General features: G+C 38.6%; 1 protein-coding gene across 5 annotated transcripts in view; it reads left to right on the top strand.

Annotated features, from left to right (window-relative positions):
* MYOF (myoferlin) overlaps window positions 1-21108 on the top strand; it is a 104103-nt gene extending 82995 nt beyond the window's left edge. For 2 of the 5 annotated variants that reach the window (XM_020782899.3, XM_020782898.3), the window contains 16 exons: window positions 1171-1182; window positions 3063-3161; window positions 3687-3812; window positions 5552-5707; window positions 6500-6591; window positions 8321-8491; window positions 9952-10100; window positions 10681-10820; window positions 13941-14029; window positions 14814-14909; window positions 15343-15484; window positions 16905-17004; window positions 17132-17325; window positions 18075-18184; window positions 18991-19138; window positions 20271-21108. In XM_020782899.3, coding sequence (XP_020638558.3) covers window positions 1171-1182; window positions 3063-3161; window positions 3687-3812; window positions 5552-5707; window positions 6500-6591; window positions 8321-8491; window positions 9952-10100; window positions 10681-10820; window positions 13941-14029; window positions 14814-14909; window positions 15343-15484; window positions 16905-17004; window positions 17132-17325; window positions 18075-18184; window positions 18991-19138; window positions 20271-20312 — 1866 coding nt within the window. In that variant the 3' untranslated portion in view covers window positions 20313-21108. The remainder of the gene's footprint in view (window positions 1-1170; window positions 1183-3062; window positions 3162-3686; window positions 3813-5551; window positions 5708-6499; window positions 6592-8320; window positions 8492-9951; window positions 10101-10680; window positions 10821-13940; window positions 14030-14813; window positions 14910-15342; window positions 15485-16904; window positions 17005-17131; window positions 17326-18074; window positions 18185-18990; window positions 19139-20270) is intronic. The other 3 variants (XR_013543955.1, XM_072995324.2, XR_013543956.1) reach the window with 3 other exon arrangements.
* Window positions 21109-25041: the final 3933 nt, after the last annotated feature.

Here is a 25041-nt window from a genome sequence, read left to right as displayed (position 1 = left end):
AAGAGCTTTTAGGGATTCCAGTCTATAGGTATCAAATGGATCAAATATCCTAAGCTGATAACTCTGGCCCTAAACAAGGTTATTTGGTATATATTTGAAAACTGTTTTATAGGTATAAATTTTGATCTACTGTACTCAGAATTCAGTTTATTATTTTTATACACACAATGGATTTTGTATTGTAAATGAATATTTTTTTTCCGGATAAAGATTGTTTAGTATTTGTTCAGTCCTTACATAAGCAGCATAGGTATCAAGGCTTCAGTCCTATGCAAATCTATCTGGGAACAATTCGCCTTCGTGAATACAATTTCAATTAAACTTAATGGAGATTTTTAATAGAATAGCTAAACAGTGAACTTTACTGTATATTATGAGGATCTTCAAAACAGCAAAATAAAACCAATAAAATAATAATAATAATAATAATAATTGTGTTGCATCAAGTCAATCCTGACTTATAGCAACCTTTTTCAGGGCTTTCTGGGGAGAGAGAGAACTCAGAAGTGATTTTGCCACTCCCTTCTCCTGGGGGAACTTCTGGGACAGTATAGCTTGCCCAAGACCACACAGGTTGGCTTTTCTGGAATACACAGTGGGAAATTGAATTCCCGACTTCTGGCTCTGCAGCCAAATACTTAACTCACTGAGCTATCCAGCCAGCATAAACAAACTCAAGCTATTTGGAATTCCTGTGACACAATTTTCTAAAATTAAAAATAAATAGAATATGATTCATATGCAAATACTGTATTCTGAATCACCTTTTGATAGGAAGAGACTCCCAGCCCAGTTTTTACTACGTGAAATCTGTGATGAAAGAAATGAGTTCTTTTACTTTTGGGTGATAATTATGATGAGTCATAATGATAATTCCATTTCATGGTTTTATTTTATCCTTTTCTATCTAGTTGACCAAGAGGATCAGACTGTTAGAATATAATAGGTTTAATGGGCATAAAATGAAAACATTATTCCAATGACTACTGAGGCACTATCAAGACACTAATAAATATATATTATTTTAAATTTTAATATAATAATAATAAAAAATCCACTGTGTTTATCTTCTAGGTTTTATGCATTTTACAGAAATCGATATTACATTTAACCATTCTGTTTTGCTTTTATTTTCTGCTCTTCTCCCTTTGGATGAATCTTCTTGAGCAGCTCACTGAAAAGGTAATTTAATGTAAAAATCAGGATAAGGCCGCGTGGTCATGGATACAATACAAATGCAGGAGTAGGTGATACCTTTAATCGACCATTAAGAATATGAAACAAAACAAAAAACAAACAAACAAAACAGCAAGCTTTTTATGATAAATCACCTTCTTTAAGGCTCTGCATCAAGTTCTTATGGGCAGTTCCAAACTTGTGTGCTATTTTTACTGAATTTGGAACATTCAAAAAAGCACATAGGGTTTGGAATTGCTACAAGAACTTGATGCAGAGCCTTGAAGAAGATGGTTTATCATCAAAAGTTCGCTATTTATTTCTTGTTTTTGTTTTATATTCTTAATATTCCCGCATTTGTAATTTAATGTATTGTGGATGATATTGGTTATTTGTAATCTAGTACAATGAATGTATAAAAATATCTGACATGCATCATTGTGTGAAAACACTGTAGTGCTCATGTTATTCCTTTATTTTGATAAAAAGAATCATGTTGTAAAAAACACTTGTACCTCTTCAAATTGTCTAAGTTAATAAGGTAAAGGTTCCCCTTGACATTTAGTCTAGTCGTGTCCGACTCTAGGGGACAGTGCTCATCCCCGTTTCCAAGCCATAGAGCCAGCGTTTGTCTGTAGACAGCTCCCGTGGTCACGTGGTGGTACCTATTTATCTACTTGCATTTGCATGCTTTCGAACTGCTAGGTTGGCAGGAGCTGGGACAAGTGATGGGAGCTCACTCCATTGCGTGGATTTGATCTTACGACTGCTGGTCTTCCAACCTTGCAGCACAGAGGCTTCTGCAGTTTAACCTGCAGCACCACCACATCCCCGAAGTTAATAAACTCTGGGTTAAATCAGACATTACGGAGAACATGTACTTAAAAAAGAGAGAATCCCTTAAGTCCTGAATGGCTCTGATTGTCACAGCAAAAGTTTTTCACACCTCTCATAGTTTGCAAGCTTGCTTGGTTTTGTGTGTATGAGAGAGATTCATCTTTTGGACATAAATGTGGATTTTGTATGCATGTGTGATTTCTTAAAGGTCTGTTCAGTTTTTGAGGCAGTTAATATGATTTCACTAGAATGTGCATTATCTGTAACATACAATTTGTTCCTCAGTCTGCTCAGGACTTGCTGTATGTAAACCCATCTCCTGAGTTTTCTGAAGAATATATAACAGCTGTAAACTGCTTCCAACACAGCCACAGCCACACTTCCATGGAAGGAAAACTAGGCTAGAAAGTGATTTGAAACAGAGAAGTTGAGGGTGAGAAGAGAGAAAGGATTAAACACATATCAATGTCTATTTACATATATAGGATGTCTATGTATGGATTTTTTAAACATCTGAATGGGAAGGGCGAATTTTTAGATTAAAAGTAAATGGGTTGTGTAAGGGGAAATTTTGAGCTCCATATGCAGCCACCATTATGCACTGATCTTACTTGAGGCCTAACTCTACAGTACAAATCAACCTCCACATACAGTATCTTAAAATACATGCACAGGTTAACATATAGTCTGAATCTTGCCACTTTCTGCTGGAACAATAGACACTATTATGATCAGCGAGTCTGCCTTGGTCACAATAAAATCCTTGAAACAACCCCCACCCACCCAATTCCTCTCCTGCCATGCTGGGACTGCTGTCAAGTGAGAGTTTCATTATCCACCTGTGCCACTCAGGACCCACACCAAAGAGCTAGAACAGTCTTCTCCAATCTGGTGACCTCCAAATATTTTGAAATACAGTGCCCATAATTTACAGGTAACATGGTCAGTGGTTGCAAAAGGCATGGCTAGCATGATATTCCTAGAGCTTGCTACAGCTTCTTTGTAACCCTATTTTTTTGTTCTTTTTTTCTTTAACTGACAATCTTTAGGAAGAAGAAATCGTAGACTGGTGGAGCAAGTTTTACGCTTCCATAGGAGAAACTGAAAAATGTGGTCAATATATTCAGAAAGGATATGCTACAATAAAGGTATTTGTTCACAAAGAATGATATAGACATATGCAATATTGGTTGGTGATCTTTTCAAAAGCACAATTAATTTTAAAACTAACTGGTTTTCCAACCCATCTTCTCCACTTCTTTTTTAATGTAATGAGGTCTTTTCCTGGAGATTGTATAATTCATTTTTGTATAGAGGACATAGGTCTTCTATCAATAACTCAAAACCTGAAAACGATCATTTCCTTTGACATTATAATTTTGTACTTTTTACCTGAGTACTACATATATCTGTCCACATGAAAATGCCATAGTGAAATTGCCACATTACAGTCCTTAATATTGCTGTTTTCTAATCTATTGGCTTAGGCACTATACTTTTTTACAAAATGGTAACATTCTTTCAGAAGGACAGTAATTCCCCCTTTACATGTGCTTCCATAAACTAGGAATGCTGTTTTCAATTATTTATATATATCAAAGTTGATCACTGGTTTGTGTGTAACACTTTTTTAGTTGCAATTTTATTTGAAACTCTACAAATATTATTTGAAGGTGTATAATTGTGAACTGGAGAAGGTACCTGATTTCAGGAATTTAACAGACTTCTGCGATACGTTCAGGCTGCATCGGGGAAAATCTGAAGAAAATGATGACCCTACAGTTGTAGGAGAATTTAAGGTACAAAAGGAAAAAATCCTACATGCGTTCAATTGCCCTGTTAGGTAGAAAAGTCACTCATTTGCTCACTTTGTCTGTATTATGCTGTCACTATTGAATCAGTTGAACCTTTTATATTCTTAATGGAATACCATGACTGTTAGATTTTTGTATGATCAAGAAAAGCATGTGTACATTTTTCAAGGCTTGGCATCTGTGACTTACTAGAAACAAGGATTTTGATTGAAAGGGGCAACACCACAAGTGGATGGCCTTTCCTTCTTCCCTTCTTGGACCAAAGGGGCAGGGAATCACCCTAAGGAGACTGAAAGATGTTGTCGTTGATGCAGGAATCAGCAGACAGACCCACATATCTGGAGGACTTTCCACTGACTAAGAGGGACCTTTGGTTCCAGATAATGATTTTGGGCCAGTCAGTTGTGTGTAGAAGCTTCATGCTATAGCAGGCCAGGAGGAAGGATCTACTACAGGAACTGGGAAACCCATGGCCCATCAGAGCTAGTCAGACTACAACTCCCCATGATCCCTTCCTATCAGCACTACTGACTAGGGCTGATAAGTATTGCACCAAAATCATTTGGAGGTGCCACACAAGTGATAGTGCAGAAAAGTTTCTCTGCTCCAGATCATGGTCCATGTCTGTGTTTTAAAATGGGAGAGAGGGGCCTTGTTTTATGTGGGCTTTGGTCTCGCTTCAAAAATAAAGCTGTATAGTTGTGGGTTCTTGGAATAGGACTCCCAGGAAGTTAGCTCAGAAACAGTAATCTGTGCAACCTCAAGTGTAAGCAATGAGTTCAGACCGCAGTCAGAGTCCCACTGAGTAGAGAGAAAGAAGCAAAGAGGCAGTAGAAAAAAAAGATGAGGAAGAAAAGAAGCAGCAGCAAGAAAAGGTGTCCCAGATCAGTTCTGGCCTCAGCCCGACCCATTTCTGGCTTCATTCAGCTCTGAGAGAATACTCCTCAAAAGAAAAAAAGTTCTCCACTTCCATTTTGAAATCTCATTCATACAACATATCTGGAAGACATGCTTCCTATGTGACAAACTCTTTTTGAAAGGAATTTTTAAGGCAGGATAAATGGGATATATTGAGCTAAGTATCCTAATTACTCAGTCTTAAATTATTCAACCTGATAATCTGTTCACTTACCTGAGCTGATTAAACACACATACAAACACAACGAGTGTGAGAGAGAGCTCATAGTTCAAAGAGCTGAGTGTAATTAATTTGGGATTAAGAATAGAGTATAATTAGTTTAGTGCTTTTCAAATCAGAGTTGGATATGCCCAATGAGTAGCCTGCAGATGATGCTTCCTTTCTTTTTTACTTCCAAGTAGACCTGTGATGGGGAATTGGATGGGGATTGCCATGCACAAAGTAGCCCCATCCTTCTGTTTCCTAGCCTCCATACAGGGAGACTAAAGAGAGACATTGGTGCCCATGGAAGGCTTTTTCCCTTTTATTGAAGTCCCTGGGTTAAAGGGGGAATTGCAGAGAAAATATGGTTGAAGAAAAGGTTCTGCACTGGATGCTGGTCCTGATCCAGACTGGACTTCCTCGTGGTTACTTGGAAGTAAAGAGAGAAGCTCAGAGGTGTGCTGTGCATTTAATATAGGTCTCCCCTTGTGTTGCTACTACTCCACATAGCACTCCATTCTTAAGGCAGAGAAAGTCCATAATAAACAGGCAAAAGGGTTCATTTTGGGTTATGTATTAATTTCCCTGTTGCCTTTTTCCTTAGGGCTCCTTTAGGATCTACGCATTACCAGATGACCCCACTGTACCTTCTCCTCCCCGGCAGTTCCGTGAACTGCCTGACAGTGGTCCTCAGGAGTGTATTATAAGGATTTATGTTGCCCGCGCTTTAGACCTCCAGCCTCGGGATAACAATGGACTGGTGAGTCAATGAGAATTGGAAATCTTTGTGATTACAACACTGTGATGTTGTACCTCTTGGCCAGGATTACGTTCTGAGCATTGAGAAGTAGAATGATAAGGATCTAGTGGGAGCAAATGTATAGCTAGGGAGAGCTAAACACATTGAAATGTTTTGCAAACCGTTACTAAATGCTTAGTAAAAATGATATTTAGAAAGATAAGGGTGCCCAGCTCGTATCTGAGATTTGGGTTCAAATTTCTAGACAGTGCAAGGGAAATAACTAAGCTTTCAGCTCCTCCAGCAGACCTACTGTTGGATGACCAGTCATGCAAGTGGTTGCATAACCAGTCTCAACTGGGGCGAGACTGGGCATGAAACAAGGAGCCTGTTGGATTGGGGGAGCATTTAAGTGATTGCTCTTTGGCAATCACATAATGCAACAGGATAATGGCCATAGATTCATTGGATTCTACCAAGCAAGTTGCTATTACCATTTCTTGTTCTCTTCCTTACTGTGAGGTAGTAAGAATGGATATTTGGAAGCAGAAATCACCTGAACCATAGGTGAAGTTTCTAGTCAGCAGGTACTCTATGGTTCCCCACAAGGTCTATGCAAAGAAGAGGTGTGTGTGAAAGAAAGACGCAGCTACCCTCGACACTGAAATCAATTGAAGATTGATTTCATCATAGATATAGACCTCTGTATATATAGTACATCATAGCATATGTGAATCAGTAGAAAATATGAAAGGTATTATAGATCAGTTTTACTATTCTAGATTTAATTAACGATATCCTTTTTCAAAACAGTGTGATCCTTACATTAAAATCACCTTAAATAAAAAGGTTGTTGAAGACAGAGATCATTATATTCCCAACACACTGAATCCGATTTTTGGCAGGTAACTTTTAAAAATTTCTTACTGTTTCTTTAAATTAAATTGCTCCTAGTTCCCTTAAACAGCACTATTATGACATTAACATTGAGTTTTAATCTTGAGGACATTATTAATTTGACTTATTTATTTATTTTATTTAAATTATTTATATGCCACCTTTTGCCCCATAAGGGACCCAAGGTGGTTCACAACAAGTAAAAATGATAAGCATGACATTCTAGTCTATGCTGCTATCTCTTTCATATATATTTACATATGAAAGAGACAGGAGCACGGAATAGAAGGCCGTGCTTTTATTTTGTTTTCTGATGCATTGGCTGGTATGTCAAGAGGTTTGGACTCTTCCATAGATGAAAAAATGGAGAAAAGATAGAAGAATTACATGTGTTTTCCGGTACTACAAAATGAGGGATTAATAACTTGGAGTTTCATAAGTTTCAAAAAAGAGGGGTTTTAGGAAAAAAGGTATAAACTGTATCTTTTATGTTGTTGATAGGCCACTGTCCTGATTATAAGCAAATTATGTCCTCAGAAAATAATAGATGAGGAAAAAAAACACTTTTAAAATAGAAAGTCTGTTGCGGCTGCTTACCAGTTTGTCAATATTGTTGAATTTTCTTGTGAGTGATCATTTTTTCAACAAAAGTTTTCAAAGCTGTGTTAGTCTACTCCAGCATGTGTAACAAAAGCAAAAAGTTTTCAGTCACCTTAAAAGCTTACAATTTTATTTCCATGTCAGACTGTGTGAATTACAATCCATTTCCTCAGACACATGGAGCATCATAGTTAGGCCACAGGTTTTGATAAACAGAGTACGTGGCAGTGGAATGTGGACTGAGTGAAATGGGAAAAGAAGGTGGCAATTACATTAATAATAACTTTTCAGACTGACAGTGACATTATTATTGTGAAAATGCATGTTCAAGGTATTGATTGGCATTTACAAATATCCTGTAATAGGTGGAGCAATCCATTTGCCTATCAGCTGATGTCAATAGTTGGCTATTGTCTTTAGCATGGAAGTGCTTTTAGGAAGCTTGGTGAGGTGAGAGTTATGTCAAGAGAATGAACTTCTTGACTATAACTGTCTACAAGACTGTAATTAAGACTGTAATTAATATATAAATTTATATATATATATATATATATATATATATATATATATATATATATATATATATATATATATATATATATATATATATATATATATATATATATATATATATATATATATATATATATATATATATATATATATATATATATATATACAGTATATAAAAGGTGGGCTCTAATGGCGGTGTAAGTTACTTGGTATAGGCAGATGCCTACAGCTAATTCTTAACTTGTGGGAATTCACAGATGAAATTTATGCCCATGGATTTATGGCAGTGAGTATATGTAATAGGATTCTAGCACATACATATATATGAATCCCTTGTCTTTAATTCTTTTGATGTTTGAAATTTGTGAATACAGCCCAGTTCAATTCTCTCTCCCTCCCTTCCTCAAATCTTCCTTTGTAATTCCTTTTCTCCGCAATAGTTAACTTTGAGATCTGTAGGAGAACGTCGGAAAAGGTTCAAGTGTTCTCAAACTAGATTTCTGATGTCAGATTTGTGTCCATTTATTTTCTTATTTGTTTTAGTTTCGTTTTTGTTTTTGTTATGCATCTTTTTGGTGTGGTTTTTATTTGGATTTGAAATATACCTGATGTTTCTGAATTTAGAATGTATGAACTAACGTGCTTCCTGCCTCAAGAGAAGGATCTGAAAATTTCTGTCTATGACTATGACTTGCTGACTCGAGATGAGAAGGTTGGTGAAACCATCATTGATCTGGAAAACAGATTTCTCTCCCGCTTTGGAGCTCACTGTGGGATACCACAACAATATTGCATGTAAGTCTCTGCTGTACATATTAAAGCTGTTAAACAAATGAATAAGGTCTGAGGCCCACTGCTTTCCCCAACTGAATGGTCCTGTTGAAGCTATTGGTTTAGTGAAATGTTGAATTGCCATTCAAGTTTAATTCAATGAATCTAGTTGGAACTAGTATGTTGAAGCATAAATGCTTCCTCTTCAAACAATGTTACTTAAAAGCACCCACCTCACCTCAGTTGTGTCTCATGTTAGCCATATTTCATTAACTCAGGGCTGGCCTTGAAACTTGGCAGACCGAGATAGCTGTCTGAGGCAACAGATGCTGTCTGAAAGAGCAGTAAATTATTTGTTATTTTTCTGTTTTGATCTTATGGATGAGAAGAGGTGCTTGAGAAGTTTATTCCATGTGTCAGAACTATTTGCTTTTGCTTATGCTTCTTGATTTGCATGGATGAGTGGCACCATTTGCCACCTCAACTCAGGCAGCAAAATGCTTTGGGCTGGCCCTGTAGTGATTAATAAAATATACTTTAGTTTCTTATCTGTAACATTGGATACATTAAATATACACCAATTCAGAATTTTGTACACATGTCAATGTGTCCCTAAATCCCCTGAACAGATATGTCTCTCTGTAGGGCAGTTTTATATGAAAAAAAAGAGAATATTTAGACTTGTACCTTCTGTACAATGAGGAATTATTTGTGAGGAATTCCATCTGCATTTCAGAGTATCAGTGCCTATAGGGGGAAAAAACCAACTGAATCAGAAGAGCTGGTTTTAAACAATTAAGAAAATTTCATCATCACTGGATTCCCAGTGTGGTGTAGTGGACAGAGAGATAGATTAGGACTCTGGCAAACAGGGTTCAGATTCCCCCTTCAGGCATGGAAACTGTCTGTGGGAGTAGAACTAGTACAGCCACTCCTTAATTATCTCACTTACCTTGAAAAAATTTATTAGTCATAACACACACACACACACACACACACACACACACACACACACACACAGAGAGAGAGAGAGAGAGAGAGAGAGAGAGAGAGAGAGAGAGAGCAAGAGAGAGAGAACCATCAGTGAAAAACATCTTTCATGGATTGCTTTGACTGAAAGTGCTCCATTTTTCTTGAAACAAACACCACCCAATTGTTATTGCTGTGCAACTGTAGTAGATCTGCAAAATAATGGCTGAAACCTAATAGTAAGTTGCAACTAGAGTAGGCCCATTGAATAAGTGGAACTTAACAAGGAGTTGACTCACTAAATCCCTACTGATTCAATGAGCCATCTTTGGTTACTACTTACTTTTGGATTTAAGCCACTATATTACAAAGTTCAGACCCTACCTTTAAGCTTGATAATTGCATCTACCACTTCAGCACATTCAAGTATATAATAATGTATCAATAAATTGTCATTATGTGGGTTGCCCATACAGAATGTCTCTTTTGTCTAATGTGTTCTATTTTCCAAAAAGTTCAGGGATCAATACCTGGAGAGACCAACTAAAACCAACACAACTCTTACAAAATATAGCAAGGGTTAAGGGCTATGGTCCACCAGTCCTCTCTGGAAATGGACAAAGGATTACTTATGGTGGAAGAGACTACACTTTGGAGGAATTTGGTGAGTTATTTCCTAGACAATGGTTTAACTTATTTATCATATTCCTGCTGTATTTTCCTAGAATACTTCTATGAATGTAGAATTTTGCATAGCATTTGCAGTTGTATTCAGTAACTGTAATACAGAAGATGGTAATATGGGAGATCAGCACACACAACTGAATCTTTCCTTTCATAAATAAAATTTGGAAAAGTTTTGTTTTGCTTTGTTTTTGAAGAATAACTTCCATAGTTCTTCAAGGGCAGGGCTTTGGTCTGTCATTTAAAATGGCAATTTTTCCAAGCTTTGATTATTTAATTTATGGGAAAGGGCACAACCCCAGGGTATGCACAAATTAGAATTTTACTTTTCAATAGCTAGAATGTGTTCATCATACAAAAACTTTAATGAGTCCCAAATAAATGTACTGTACTGAATTAAGGAATGTATTAATGCAAATACAGGCACGATCTAATTTCAGTACATGTCTGTTAACTCTTGCTGGGGAAAGAGAAGTAGTGAAGATAGTGAGGAAGAAAATTACTACTTTTCTGTGAATTTCTCCTAAGTGAGAAGGATGGTTTTCATTTGTTCATTTCAGAGGCAAATAAAAAACTGCATGAACACCTTGGGCCTGCTGAAGAACGCCTTGCCCTTCACATTCTCAGGACTCAAGGCCTCGTGCCGGAGTACATCGAGACAAGAACACTGTACAGTACATTCCAGCCAAACATCTCACAGGTATTATATACTTAAAAAAATAAAAACCCTTCTGCTTCTAAAATTGGGATTCTTGACATGTCTAAATATACACAATAAATCCTACTCTATAGCTGAGTTTATGGTGGAGGAAATGTAGAAATAAAGTGTTATTCCCTCTTCTGTTTTGTACCTCCCTGCATGTACAATTGTACCACATCATATCACATGAATAAGATGATGCCTGATTAATCCAATAGCCACTATCCAGTCAAAGGCAAGTCCTTACTGCAGTGGGAATGCTCAGAAAGCTCATTGATTGGGACTGAGGCTTCTGGGAACCACTGCTTTAAGTGGTCGCGACCTATTATATATTTTGTCATAAACACAAAGAAACATTTAATAGAAAAGCATATCTGTATTATATCTTTTTGGTGGTTCTTCCACTAACTGAGAATGACTCCTCCTATTTGAATAGTACTCGGGTTGAAAATAATAAAATTTACTGAATTGCATAACCATTTTCTTAGCAGAAAATTTTCCTTAATGTTCTATAATCTTTCTTGGCAAAACCAACTGTACATTGAATCTCCCTGGTCCCATTTAGGAAATCCAACATGTGAATTGCCCATATTTTTTGAAGAGTGCCCAATATACCATATTTTTCGCACCATAAGACACACTTTTCCCCCACAAAACAGGGGGGTGGAAAGTCTGTGCGTCTTATGGAGCGAAGAAAACAGATTATATTTTCCTGTTTTCTTCTCCTAAAAAATTGGTGCGTCTTATGGAAAGGTGTGTCTTATGGAGCGAAAAATACGGTAAATCCTGATCCTCTGGAAAACTCCAAAGCTCCCTTGATGGTTTGTCTGTCTTACATATTTGCCCCTTTAAAATATAATAGTAGCTCAAGAATCCATATTTCTGGTTAAAGCACCAGCTTTTAAAAGAATAGTTCTGTTTTCCAAGACAAAACTGACAAACTGCAGAACAATGTTAAAATGGACTGAAGAAAGCCAAAGGAGTTCTATCAAACCTTCTTTGAAATAAGGGCAAGATAGTAGTTGGATAAATATAAATTAATAAATGCCCAATTCTGTATCAGTCCTGTTGTTAAGATCAGCTCCCATTGTCTCCCAATCCTTTTGTTAAGACCAGCAAATAACAAAAAAGAAACCTCCATAAACTGAGCAGGTCATTTCTGTGGTATTACATCTCCTAACATTTATTTTGAAAACAATTAAAATGCATTTAAGCATGGTTATGTCCCTAGGTCCACAGTAATCAATCAATTAGACATACAGAGCAATCTTTAACATGCGTAGGTCCATAGCAATCAATCAACCAGACACACAGAGCAATCATAAATGTCTATTCAGATTTAATTCGTACTCAATTCAGTGAGGCTTTATTCTCAGAGAAATTGGTTTTAAATTATAGCCTTCAGTCTAAATCTAATGGCTAGTCCTAGTTAGCATCGGCCCTCTGAATAAGTGCTTCTGTAGCTGGGACCACACATTGGATTTAGGCCATAGACTGTAGTCCTTTACCTGGATGCTGATGAGCGAGCCACACTGAATAAACACATACAGTATAGGATTAAACTGCTAAACACAGCAGATGAAGATAAAATGGCTGAAATCCAGTTGCTTAGCACAGTGAGTCACACTGAAGTAGGCCCATTGAATCAATGGGGATTTGGTGAGTCAAATCTTCCGTAAGTTCCATAGAGTAAAATGGGCTTACTCCAGTTGTGACTTAGTTTAACATACTAATGAAAAACTACAGCAGGCTTATTTGAATCAATTGAACTTACGGAGGAATTGACTCACCAAGTCTTCACCGATCCAGTGGGCTTACTCTAGTGCAATTTACTATGCTAAGCAATAGGATTTCAGCCAATTAGTTGTAATTTGGACTGCCATCTGTGTGAGTGTCATATCAGTGGGTTTGGTATATGAATACATGGCCTCAGGACAGTTGCTAGCCTCAACCAGAGTAGATCCTTCAAGTCAATGAGATTGCCAAAAGTGCTGACTCACTACAGTACTTAAATTCTGGACTGCAGCTAGTTTCCCTAGCCCTTAGCAGTTTGATCCTATATGTGTTTACTCAACTATAGTCTATGGCCTAAATCCAATGCCTGGTCCCAGCTACAGTATTTGCATTAAATCAGTTACTGAACAGTAACTCAGCAGCACTTATTCAGAAGGCCTATGGTAACTAGGACTAGCCATTGGATTTAGACTGAAGGCTATAATTTAAAACCAATTTCTCTGAGAGTAAAGCCTCACTGAATTGAGTGTATTTATATACCACTCAATTGGGGGTGTTTGTATACGAATCTCTACTTCTGACCACAGTAATCTATTCTGCCAAATAAATGTCTTTTCATAGCAGTCCCTTGTGTGTTCTTATGCAAATATCTGGGCCTGGATTTAAAGAGCTGTTTGGGATATGCTAGGGTCTTGGGCTGTTCCATACACAGACACAGACACAGACACAGACACACACAAACACACAGACACACACACATAGAGACCCCTTTGTCCTTTTGTCATCAGGTAAAGGCCTTCCTTTTCAGGTAGGCCTTTAAGCAGTAAGGTAAGTCGGAAATGCTGTTTTTTTTATATAAATAGGATTTAAATGTTTTTTAAACTGTTACATTTGGTTGTTTTAATCCTAATGTGCTTTTAATTGCTTTTTAATTGTGATATTTATATAGTGTTTAAAATTCCCTATTTTACCTGTTATTTTACCTTGGGTCCCCTATGGAGAGAAAGGCAGCTTATAAATAATTTTAATAAATAAATGCGTTTGCAAGTTTTAAAACTCCCCTTGGTGTCATCCATGCTTCATTGTATGTAAGTCAGACTGGAGCTGCTGTTCAAGCCAAAGCTTTCCTGGACATACAGTAGAGCTTAGAAATACAGTATTGCCTTTTTGGTCTACACAGTAAATCCTAGAATCCTCTATTGTTTGGACTACAGCTCCCTCAGTTTCGGAGTTATGGGAGTTATTATTTAAAAAAAAGTAACATTTTGAAACTCTGCATTGCAGGCCAAGTTGCATAGGTATCATGTCAGACAGGGAATACGGACCCATGTTAAATCAAGAGTTGTTGTTTTTCAAAAGCCTGACATGATTATCTAATTGATGCAGGGGAAGCTTCAGATGTGGGTGGACATTTTTCCCAAGAGCCTTGGACCACCAGGCCCTCCTTTCAATATCACTCCTCGCAAAGCTAAGAAGTGAGTAAATCAGGATGAAGGTCGATGGCATGCTTTTTTCTGCCATCCCCTTTCAGCTATACAATATTGGTATTTTGAACTCCCTGTTGAACGGCAGCAACATCTTTTCACTTTGAAACAAATGCTCTGCAGAGATATGGTGAGGAGTCATTGAAACATTGTGGTGTAGCAGTTTTTCCAAATCTCGCCATACCTAACTTTCTTGCTGGGACTGCAAAAATGAGATTCCAGTCTCATTCCCCAAATGCTTTTGTTTATCTTTGTTTCTCTCTTTTGCTTTTCACTCATTCTTCTGCATGGGAAATGGCCAAATTCTACACAGCGTAATGCCCCTTTCTGGTAAATCCTATACAGAAAAGATGTCATCCTGTGCAGAAAATGTAGCAATCCTGTGCAGCTTGGTGTTCTTTTGCCCTCTCCAGCAGACTCCTGTGCAGGAAAGGCGCCCTACACAAGAATTGTAATAATCCTGTGCAGCTTAGCATTTCTTGTAGGAAAAAAAAAAGGAGAAACTGCAAGACTTCCACAAAATCCACAAGAGTTTTTGGATGGGGTATGTGGGAATCTTGCAGAGAGATATCTCACCCTGAGGCTAAAAGAGTGATTCTTTTTCTTCGCCTGTTTCTGCGTGAGAATCTGTGACATCAATGTCCCTATTCCATCCTTTGCTCATTCCTGTCTATTTTCATGGCTGCAACATATCAGCGTTGTTTGTACACTGCTGAGTAGAAACACAAAAGCACAAACACTGGGCTTTTCTTTCTTTCTGTAACCTGCACTACAGGTATGAACTACGGGTGATTATTTGGAACACAAAGGATGTCATTCTGGATGAAAAAAGCATCACTGGAGAAGAAATGAGTGATATCTATGTGAAAGGGTAAGGGTACCATATCTCAGATCTTGTTAACAATGGACATTCTTGCTAGATAAAAGTCTTGCACTTATTAAGAACAAGTTACGTGATAACTGCTACACATGTAAAATGGGAGGAAGATTCCCCCCCCCCCCAATGCCAGCTGAAAACTATCTAGGGCTGGCTCATATATGATGTTGACACATTCGTGGTTTTTTTTTGTTTTTTTTTTTTTGTTTGTTTGTTTTTTGCTGATCAGTGTGTACACATCATAGTGAATGTATATTCTATTGGGGCATGAAAGCAGGAGGCATCTAGCTGGCCACAGTGGAAACAGAACACATGTTTTTAACAAAGTACAGTGAGGGCATAACAAGCTCTGTCAACTGCTCTTGCATTATAAACAGCCATTCCCATTCTTGGTGCACAACCAAATCAACTTGCTTCTGACTTTCAGATGGATGCCTGGCTTTGAAGAAAATAAGCAGAAAACAGATGTGCATTACCGATCTCTAGATGGGGATGGAAACTTCAACTGGAGATTTGTTTTTCCTTTTGAGTATTTTCCAGCTGAGCAGCTCTGTACCATTTCTAAAAAGGTAAGTTTCTTTGATCATGCTAAAGATAAGTGACTTCAGTTAGTAATAGCTAGACTATGTGAGACTACGCTGTGAGCCATTTTTACTCCAAAGCCTTTCTTTAAAAAGATACACTGGGAAAGCTATAATTTGCAATGGTAAATCCAGGTGGAGCGGCTGAAGGAGAAAGAGTCCTTGTGAGCCTCTTCTTTCCTACTGTTGTCTTGTTCAGATTTGTTGGTTTCTGCCCTGCTGGTTATCCATATACAGAAGAAAAGACGGAACACCTGTATGTTTTCTGCTGTGGGTGAAAACCCCGTGAAGCAAGATTGGGAGATTCTGAGTGGAAACTGTCTAGGATGGAAAGAGTTACACAGCTACTCCCAGTGCCCTTCTTCCATTGACATGGAGCCCCCTACCCATATTTTTCTCTCACATACAACAACGACACAGTGGCCACAGAGGTAGAAACACTTTTCGTGAAGCGGGGCCTTCACAGATGGGCCAGACATCCTACATAACTTGGAGGGCAAACATTTGCAGCAGGCAATGTTGCCTTGCTCATGTGGATTTCCCTGCACGACTCTCCCTATATGACTGTTTAGGGCCCTAAATCATGCGAGGAGCCCATGTAAAGAGAGCGGCCGGCCTGCACGAAACCTTTGGCCTTCAAAAGCATAGAATGCAACAGGGCTGGGGATGGACCATGACGGCACACTTATCTCTGCTATCACCATACTCTCCCTCAAACAACTTTAATTGCAAGAGGATTTGAAACTCTAAACACTGTTTTAGTTGCCTTTCCATTCTGGCTGATAACAAGAATCCAATAAAACAGCAAGAAAAACTTGTGAAGCTCTGTAGGAGGGGTATGGAACGTATGGTGCTGCAGATGCTGCTAGACTGTAACCTCAGCCCTAGCCGGTATTGCCAGTTGTGACCAGCAGAACCACTGTGAGGAATGACGGGACTGGTAGTCCAATTCATCTGCAGGGCACAGATTCCCAACCTCTGTTCTATACCTTTTGCAGATCCAGCAAATAATAATATTTTCTGAGTTTTAAAAATTCTTTTGCATCAATAACCCCAGTACATAATGTTAATAGCTTAAACAGTAAAAGGCTTTTCTGAAGGCTTCTTCTAAAAATAAAACTTTGCTAGCATTTAAATATTCTTTTCTTTATAAAAAGAAATATTGTGTATCTACTCTGATGGAGTTTTCCACTAAGTCAGCAGAACATTGTTCCCACTTGCCTTCCAAGGTGCATATTGTGCTGAAATCTATAGGGGCCAGTCTAGCTGACCTTTTAGGTGCACGCAGTGCAAAGGCTGTTGGCAGCATGTTTTCTCATGTGCATTTGAGGGGGGAAATGCACCAGACTACATGATCAGCCTGTAAAATATTTTGTTTTATTCTTACTGATGTTGTCATTCTTCATAGGAACACTTCTGGAGCCTTGACAATACTGAATTCCGAATTCCACCCAAACTACTTATCCAAGTGTGGGACAACGACAAGTTTTCCTTGGATGACTATCTTGGTACGCCTTTTAAAAATTACATTTGGGGAAAGACCTGACAGAGGAAAGACGTGCCAAGATGTACTTGAGATAACAAGTCATGCATGACATCATGATTGTTCCTGCCCCCACTTTCTTTTTTCTTTAGGTTTTGTTGAACTTGATTTGCACAATACAGTTGTGCCAGCAAAAAGTCCAGAAAAGTGCACTTTAGACATGATTCCAGAATACAAGCCAACCAATTCACTCAAGATGCCTAAGATTGCCTCACTTTTTGAGCAGAAGTCCATGCGGGGCTGGTGGCCATGCTACATGGAAAAGGATGGTTCCCGGGTTTTGGCTGTAAGGTTCCATTAATGTACTTAAAATAATTAGTTAGTTATTACAATTTCATTATGCCCATCAACTTTTTATTACACCCCGATTCCCCCTTCTGCAATACCTGTCCCAGTAAAGCAGTAATGAGCAACTCCTATGGTTTTTATATATATTTGAACATGGGAATAGTATCATCGTCACCATAGAACTGCAAAGCTGGAAGTGAATCTATGGATCATTAAGTCCAGCTCCTGTCAAGGAGGCACAGTGGGGAGTCAAACTCCCAACCTCTGGTTCCACAGCCAGATACATAAACTACTGAGCTATCCAGTGGTTCTCATTTTAGCTGCAATTCTGTCCCAAATGAATGGGTAGCATTGGATAGAAACATCTCAGTTTGGGGGACATCCTGTTTACATATTTGTGTTCCTTCAATCCCAAATTGCAAAAAAAAATCTCCAAACATATAAAGATTCAGCTTTGATCTGCTCTATTCAAAGCTGCCCAATTTAGTTTTGGATTTGGGATTCATGGAAATGTAGAGCACAGCCCATATGTGCACACATATGCAAATGTACATATTCTTCTATAGATGTGCTGTTCTATAAATATCTAATCTTGCTGCACTTACGGAAATAGGAGGAGGGTAACACTGGATGGAATATTTAGATAATCGATCCCAAGAACTGCAAGTATTGAAATTTAAATATTGTTTTTAAAAAATACATGAGAAACACTGCATAATTCTTTATAATGTTTTGATTTATTTGAAGGGTAAGGTTGAGATGACTCTGGAAGTCCTCAAGGAGAAAGAAATTGAAGAACGACCAGCTGGTAAAGGAAGAGATGAACCTAATATGAACCCCAAGTTAGACATGCCAAAGTAAGATACTGTACTTCCTTCTCTTCTAATTAGTGGTATCTTGTAAACCGGCTTCCCACAAGTGGAATGGATGTCTTTATTAATCTTGTGAATGCCATGTCCAAGAAACCTGAAAATAGGATTGTCAGCTGATTTCAAGCATGAGATGTGTGCTTATAGTTGGTCTCAGTCATTAATTATTTTTAACAATCATGAACTGCTCAATATGCAAACCTGCCCTTTCCTGTTGCAACTGGAAATCATAAATTCCTTGCATAAGGGAATTCATTAGTGCTGTTGTTACAAGAGGCCCATGAGATCCCTATAATCTCCAGCTGATCAGGATGCAAATGTAGCAATGCTCTGTGTTATAGCAATATAGTTAGACAGTGTTCAAAATCAGCCCTACCATTAGACAGTTGCCTCAGGCAGTAGATGCTGAGGGGTTGGCTGGAGCGGCAGCAATGTGTTTAAGGACAGACCTGGGTGTGATATAACTAGTCCTATGCCTCCTAAATTAGTCTGTTGTCTCCAGATACATTGGAAGATGCTGTCCAGCCAGCAGTGCTGAACTATCACTCCAGTCAGCTTTTTCATGCGCAACTGAGGAAGGCATCATTTTGTTTTCTACTTCTTGGCCTGATTCTTTGCAAATGGGGACACTCTAGAGCTCTCTCTCACCTCCAGTTGTCAGTTTTCAGAGCTGATACAAAATGCCTCTGGTGGTGTAGGATAAGGACTACAAAATGGAAATGGACAACGCAGGTAGTTGATGGTAAAGACATTGGTTTCTCTGTGTGATTAATGCTTTTTCTTTCAAATTACAGCCGGCCAGAAACATCTTTCCTTTGGTTTACCAATCCCTGCAAGACAATGAAATACATTGTGTGGCGCAGATTTAAGTGGGTCTTCATTGGTATCATCATCCTGCTGATTTTGCTTTTATTTGTAGCCATTCTTCTATACTCATTGCCGGTATGCATTTTTAAATGTATAATCTCCTTCCATATACATGATATCCCATCTCCCTTGTCTGAAGTTGGTAACACTTGTATTCAAAATATAAAAATTTCCTGCAGATTTAAATTTTTTTATTTATTTCTAGAAGTGTAGCATTGTTAATTATTCACTAGGTAGTGGATTGATCCAAACTCAATAATATTGAAAGAACACCTATTGAAATTACTTGAATTTAAATTATTACTAATCTAAAGTCTAATTGATTCTAATAGTTCTGTTCTAAATACAGTGGTGCCTCGCTTAACGAGGATAATCCGTTCCAGTGAAATCGCTGTAGAGCGAAATCCTTGTTAAGCGAAATAAAAAAACCCGTTCAGTGCGTTCCAATGGGCTGAAAAACTCACCGTCCAGTGAAGATCCTCCATGGGGTGGCCATTTTCAGTGCCTGTAAAGCGAGGAATCCATCCAAGAACACAGCGGGGAGCCATTTTACACAGCGGGCGGCCATTTTGAAGCCGCCGATCAGCTGTTTTAAAAACATTGTAATGCGAAGAATCGGTTCTCAAAGCAGGGAACCAATCATCACAAAGCGGATTTTGGCTATTAAAACATTGTTTCGCGATCGCAAAAGCAATCGCAAAACAGTCATCGTATAGCGGTTTTGTCGTTTAACGAGGTATAATTAAGTACAGATACAACTAAATATAATTAAGTCTGAATCAAGGATAGGAAGGTATTATTTCCTAGTCTTAATAGGCAAAGATAGGATTTGAGAAGAAAAGATTAATTAGTACTTTATTTTTAAAAGAAAGAAAGAAAGAAAGAAAGAAAGAAAGAAAGAAAGAAGTAGATCCATTCACCAGGTGTGAGAGGAGAGGATTCAAATGGTTAATAAGCTGCAAACAAAGCTGATTTCCTCTCCTCTCTCTGCTGACTCCTGTGTTGTTGACTGAAGCAATTTAACCCTGGAAACCTTACTTCCTGGGTACAACTTCACAGCAGATCCATTTGCATTTTTCCTGCTGTGTAGTTGCACTCTTTAGCTCACAGTAACAGTAAAATGTTCTGGCATTAACTTAATCACTTGTCAGTTAAAATCACACTGATGACTGCATGTTTAAACCCCTTTTATTTTTCATTTTTGTAGAACTATCTGTCGATGAAGATTGTGAATCCATTTCCAGCTTGAGGACAATACTTTCCCTTTAAACTTGCCATTGCAATGAGGTCTTCCAGCCTCTACCTCGGGACCAAATTTATTTGATGACCAAAACAATGCCTGCGACTCCGTTCTTCTCTTGTGGTGGACTCAACAGTGCAGGAAGTCATTTTATTTGTGAAAATGGAAAGGAGTATTTCCCCCTCTTTCCTCTGCAGGCCGGAGTCCTTAAGAGCTGCTCAGCATTTTTGGTGCTCAGAGATCTGCAGGGAGCTTCTAGTTCCACTGACAGAAGACCTTCTACCAGGAGAACAATACCACAAGATCCTGGTCCACATGTTTTCAGCCATTTCTAAGAATGTAACTTTATCTAAAAGGTAACAGCCACAGCAAGATGCTGTGGCTTTTTCCCCCTCTGTATTTTGACTTTGCCAAAGTCAGAAAATTATCTCTTTTAGCTTAGATCATATTTTCCCCAAATGTTATTTCAGAAAGTGTTTTTCACTTTCTTTAAAGAAGCATTCTGTAATAAAATCCTATGCATGTCTAATCAAAGGTAGATCTCATTAGGATCAATGGAATGTACCTTTGAGTGAGCATGTTTGAAATTATAGTCTTAAAGTGTTTTTTATTTGAGCACTTTGAAATTTTGTCTCTCTATTTATAGGGGGGAAATGGACACAACATATATTTTTACAAAACAAAGCACAGTGTTCCTCAGTGGTATGAGCATTATATTGTAAAAGGTCATGATAATAGCACTAAGCTTTACTTCAGATTGTGAGCAAAGTACATAAATACAGCAAAATAAACCATTGCAATTTTCTGTTGTGATGATTATTTAACATCTTTAGAACAACAACAAAATATGTGGTAGTAGCATCTGTTGATAAACGGTAGTTAAAGTTTATAAATATACCTGTCACCAGTGTAGTGTAGTAGCTAGATTATTGAACTAGGACTCAGATGAACTAGGACTCTGCTCAGCCATGGAAGCTCACTAGTGGGGTTGATGGTGGCACTGGTAAAACCAGTCATTGAATATCTCACATGCCTTGAAATCCCTATTAGGATTGCCATAGATCAGGTGCAGCTTGATGGCACATATCTTTTCATATCCTTCATTGTCACATGCATCCCTTTTAAACAGTCTGTTTCACAGATACCTCTGACATTGTTCAGATCCTGAGAAAACTGAGTATATGTGAACCGGCACATTCAAAGACCCAAATCCCCTCTTTTTAAAATAACTCATTCACATTCAGTTGCCAGAAATAAAATGAAATAATGCCTGAGTGTGGGATCCACTTGTATCAGGGACTGAACTCTACTCCTAGCATATGTTTATACTTAAACATGTGAAATGCGGCTCTGGCCAAACAGTCAGGATTGTGCAGTTCGGCCTGCTTTCTCTTTGGAATCCAGCCTCTCCTGTCACTACCGATAAGCCTATGGCAGCTGGTGAAGGCATGGCGCTCCCTGCCCTTACTATGAGTCTGTGTGAAAGAGGCATAGGGTTCTCAGTTTTCGCCTTAACTGGGTAAATGATAATGAGCTAAATTTGCTGAGTGAGCTATGGGTATAATTCCATGAAATCACTTCCATAATGCAGCCAAGAGTTTAGGGGCTGGCATGGAACAGTTCTCCTGTCAAGATATAATAGCCCTTTATTTCAGAGTGGCAAGAGCTGACTTGAGGAGTACGACCTAAGAGTGACAGCTCAGACCTGGAACTAATCACAGCCCAGATGGATTGTCACTTCAGAGCTGAAGCCATAATATTTTGCCAGTAATCTGCAATTGCGCCAGTGAAAGCTTTATCACTCTTGATTAAGATGTTTCCGTCAATGCCACAAACTTAACAGAGAAAGGAAAAACTCAAAAAAAGGTTTTATGCTTTTCATCCCATACCCAAAAAGTGTGCCATTTATAAATGTTCTCATCAGACAAGTATTTATCCTTAAATGCATGTTTGGAGGAAACTATTTCTAGAAAAAACAACTTTAAAAAAGAAGGTTTCGGAGAGGTCTGAGCGTTTTTATTCACTTAAAGCAAACAAGGACTGGGCAAATTATAGGTTGGAATCTAGAAACAACCCTTCAGGTAATATTCAGCACATAGCAAGGGGTTTGGAATCCCAGTGGGTTAACAAAAGCAACAAAACCCCCACAGATTTTTTCAAATGAATTTACAATCCTAAAATGAAGAAGGCTTGGGGGGGTGACTGGTAGTGTACTTTTGTGTAAAAGAATTGTGAGCGTCAGGATCCTACAAAGTAAGGTGATCACTCAGCTGACAGTTGTTGGGAGTGGCAATGCTGTTGTCCAACTTGACTCCAAGGCATCAGCCCTCTGCCAGGCTACTAACCCTGGGCTTCCTGAATAAGCTTGATGCTGCCAGTGTAATGGCAGACCCCCTTCCATCACCAGTGGTGAAGAAAGATTCTATTTGCATTCCAGTCAGTGCTTGTATATGGAATAGGGAGGGATCACTCTCTTGTCCTTTGTCTCTGGCAGCACAGTTTAGTTTTCTTGCTGAAATCACATCCCTAGCTCTGAACTTTGCTGACAAAGATCCACATATTCAAAGCTATGGTTTTTCCAGTACCCAAGTATGGACGTGAGAGCTGGACCATAAAGAAGGCTGACTGCTGAAGGATTGATACTTTTGTACTGTGGTGCTAGAGGAGACTCTTGAGAGTCCCCTGGACTGCAAAGAGAACAAACCTATCCATTCTGAAGGAAATCAACCCAGAGTGCTCACTGGAAGGACAGATCCTGAAGCTGAGGCTCCAATACTTTGGCCATCTCATGAGAAGAGAAGACTCTCTGGAGAAGACCCTGATGTTGGGAAAGAGTGAAGGCAAGAGGAGAAGGGGACGACAGAGGATGAGATGGTTGGACAGTGTCATTGAAGCAACCAACATGAATTTGACCAAACTCTGGGAGGCAGTGGAAGACAGGAGGGTCTGGTGTGCTCTGGTCCATGGGGTCACAAAGAGTTGGACATGACTTAACAACTAAAAACAACAAAGCTCTGAATGTGCTAAGACACATGGGACAGGGGAGTGCCTTATGGAGAGACTTGAACAAATGCCTAGGACAGTGTGCAGCTGTGAGATTTTCATAACTAAACTGTATGTTTATCAAATTAAACAATCATTTTTATTTTCAAATTTCATACTGCAATATTTCAAAAATCCAAGAAGGATGTGGAGGATGGTGAAATTTTACAGATTTCTAATTTATTTTGTTAAAAGGAGGCTGCATGATACTGAGCAACAGGCAGGGAGGTGTGAGGCTTTCTCAGAAATCAAAAAAAAGGGGTGTGATGCTGAAAGGTTTGGGCCCTGCAGTGCTAAGAAAACCCTGTTCTTTAAATCTACGTGTTTGTTTTTCTACTGCCTCTGGTTGATGCTTCTTGGAGATCTAATTTTAAAAAAAAAACACAAAATAGTGATCTGGCAACTCTGAAGTCTGCCTATGCTAGAGAGTGTGATGATGATAAGTATTCCATTTCTAGGGTTACAGGCACCCCTCTTGATTTGCAAACAGTGCCCAATAAATTCCTAACAATACAGTGCAAAGCAAAACAAAAAACTCCTAAGACTTGTACAGACCCTTTAAAAGTGCCACGCTCCTAAGCAAGAGGCTGGCTACACTGACTACACTGGCCCAAGGACAGCTCAGGGTGCTCTTGAAGATGGCAATTAGACAAGGTCTTTGCTAGAGGGCATCAGACGTCTCCCAGAACATTCCTACTTGCACCTTTCTGGTGCCTATCAAGGGGCTTCTACTTTTATGGTGCAGGTAGGATCACTCTGGTCTGGACCAGTTCCAGAGTGTGTGATCACTGGAGCTGATCTAAAGCAAGCTTTCCTCTTTCAGTTTGTCAATATCGTGAAGTGGCCTAATAAGCAAGTCACTTCAGAATATTGGCAAATTAACCACTTCTCCTGCTTGGGCAGAAGGCAAGGAAAATTTGGGGGGTTGGGGGGTTTGCAGTTACTGTATGTAGACTATTGCCGATGCACTACATCAGTTATATTTAAAAATATTTTCTTTGCCACACCTTGAAGGGTCAACCAAGAAACTATCTGCAGCTGAATCCACAGCAGTCGTTTCATCTGCAATCAGTTCAATAGGGTACATACACTGACAGGGTGAATGTAAGGTGGGCCATTATTGAAGGATCTATGATTTGTCTCCTACTTTCATATGTAGGGATATAAGCCTGCATTTCTTCTACAAGTCACAAGATGTCAGTGTATGTACCCTATTTCCACACAAAGAATTTCCATACATTTATATCTACATGGATAGTGTCTGACATCCCACGCGGAGAGGCTTCATGTTTAAGATATGTAAAGCAGAGGAACCTTTCAGTGTGACAGAGATCTAGTGCAGCATAGGATGTAAGATTACTGAACACACATTTCTTGAACACAGTAATCGGAAGGGAAAGGGACCTTGTTTTTTTTAATGCTATTTTGTAGGAAAAACTGCATCTTCCTAGAAACTGTATTCTACACTGCTTAGGAAATTGAATTTTAGCATCAGGGTTACTTTCTCTTCTGTTTCAAAAGAAGAAGAAAGCTGTTTTCCGGCTCCATTGATGTAACAAAATAAGTAACTCATACATTTGTTGTGAGAAACCAAGAATCAAAAATGAGATTTTAAAACATTCCATAGAAAGATGCTTAGCAGAGCCACTGAAGTGATTTTGTTACTGTACAAAGACCAACAGGATAACCTACCACT

The sequence above is a fragment of the Pogona vitticeps genome, chromosome 3 (genome assembly GCF_051106095.1).
Source record: "Pogona vitticeps strain Pit_001003342236 chromosome 3, PviZW2.1, whole genome shotgun sequence".
Taxonomy (NCBI): domain Eukaryota; kingdom Metazoa; phylum Chordata; class Lepidosauria; order Squamata; family Agamidae; genus Pogona; species Pogona vitticeps.
This window is presented reverse-complemented; position numbering and strand designations above follow the sequence as displayed.